Source organism: Kryptolebias marmoratus, linkage group LG23 (assembly GCF_001649575.2).
Source record: "Kryptolebias marmoratus isolate JLee-2015 linkage group LG23, ASM164957v2, whole genome shotgun sequence".
NCBI classification, from domain to species: Eukaryota; Metazoa; Chordata; class Actinopteri; order Cyprinodontiformes; family Rivulidae; genus Kryptolebias; species Kryptolebias marmoratus.
The window spans coordinates 5,172,104-5,173,070 of record NC_051452.1 but is presented as its reverse complement, the minus strand read 5'-3'; the positions used below and the strand labels follow the sequence as shown (position 1 = coordinate 5,173,070).

The following is a 967-nucleotide window of genomic DNA, read 5'->3' as shown; positions in this document are numbered from 1 at the left end:
CCCTCTGATGAGCATTTCCAGCCGTTCATTCGTCCGTCAGGAGGCAGTTTTCCATCAGGAAACACGTTTTTTCTGGGTTTTATTTAAAGTTTCTGGTTTCCAGTGAGTCTGACTGAGCAGACGAAGCCGACATGTTACCTTTTCGGTCCACGGTGGCGCTGAAGGAGCTGTTTCAGAGCCAGCTGAAGCGGCCGCTGACTCTCCGAGCAGCAGCCGGCGTGAAGGAGGCTCTTCCCGCGGCTTGTTTCAGCTCCGCCGGGCCGGAGAGGAGGTTCCCCGGCGGAGGGAGGCCGTGCTCCGGGTGGAGAGCCCCCCAGGACCTGAACAGGAAGCCGGGCTTCAGGGGGTTCTGCTCCGAAGGTGACGGGCAGCATGAAGCCGCCAAGGACTCAGCAGACAAGTGAGTGAGGCGCTGCTTGTAGGCCGAGCTGTGCAGGAAAAAACTCCACAAAGAGAGGAGATTAGTTCCTACCTCTCAGTTCATGATTATTTATAACAAAGCTTTACAGTAATAAATGTGCAGGGTCGATTACATTAGGCGAGAAAGGGCATAAAATATTTACACGTCCGAAAATGGAAGCAGGTGTGATGCATCGAGCCGTGAATCGTGACCAGCAGCATCATCTTCATCTTCATCCTCCAGCTCATCATCTGAGACCCAGGGAGGCTCTGACCTTTGACCTGTTCTCTCTACAAGGTCCTCTGACAACCCAGACTGGGTCTTCAAACTCCCTTCAGCAGGTTCTTATCTCCTAAACAGCCTCCTGTGAAAGTCTGATGAAGGTCAGGCCTGACTGCGTCTCTGAGCTGCTCCATCACTGGCTACAGTTATTAAATTTATTTACAGTTAATTATTAAATATGTTTAGAATATTTAGATTTAGATTTAATTAGGAAATGCGTTTATTATTAGAATTAATTATAATTAGAATAATTTATCGTGTTTATATTAATGTTTAAATGATGCT

At 48.0% G+C, this 967-nt stretch overlaps 1 protein-coding gene across 2 annotated transcripts in view; it reads left to right on the top strand.

Moving 5' to 3' along the window:
- LOC108229377 (glutaminase kidney isoform, mitochondrial-like) overlaps positions 1 to 967 on the top strand; it is a 10,694-nt gene continuing 9,727 nt past the window's right edge. For both annotated transcript variants that reach the window (XM_037973867.1, XM_037973866.1), the window contains exon 1: positions 1 to 400. In XM_037973867.1, the coding sequence (XP_037829795.1) occupies positions 132 to 400 (269 nt within the window). In that variant the 5' untranslated portion in view covers positions 1 to 131. The remainder of the gene's footprint in view (positions 401 to 967) is intronic.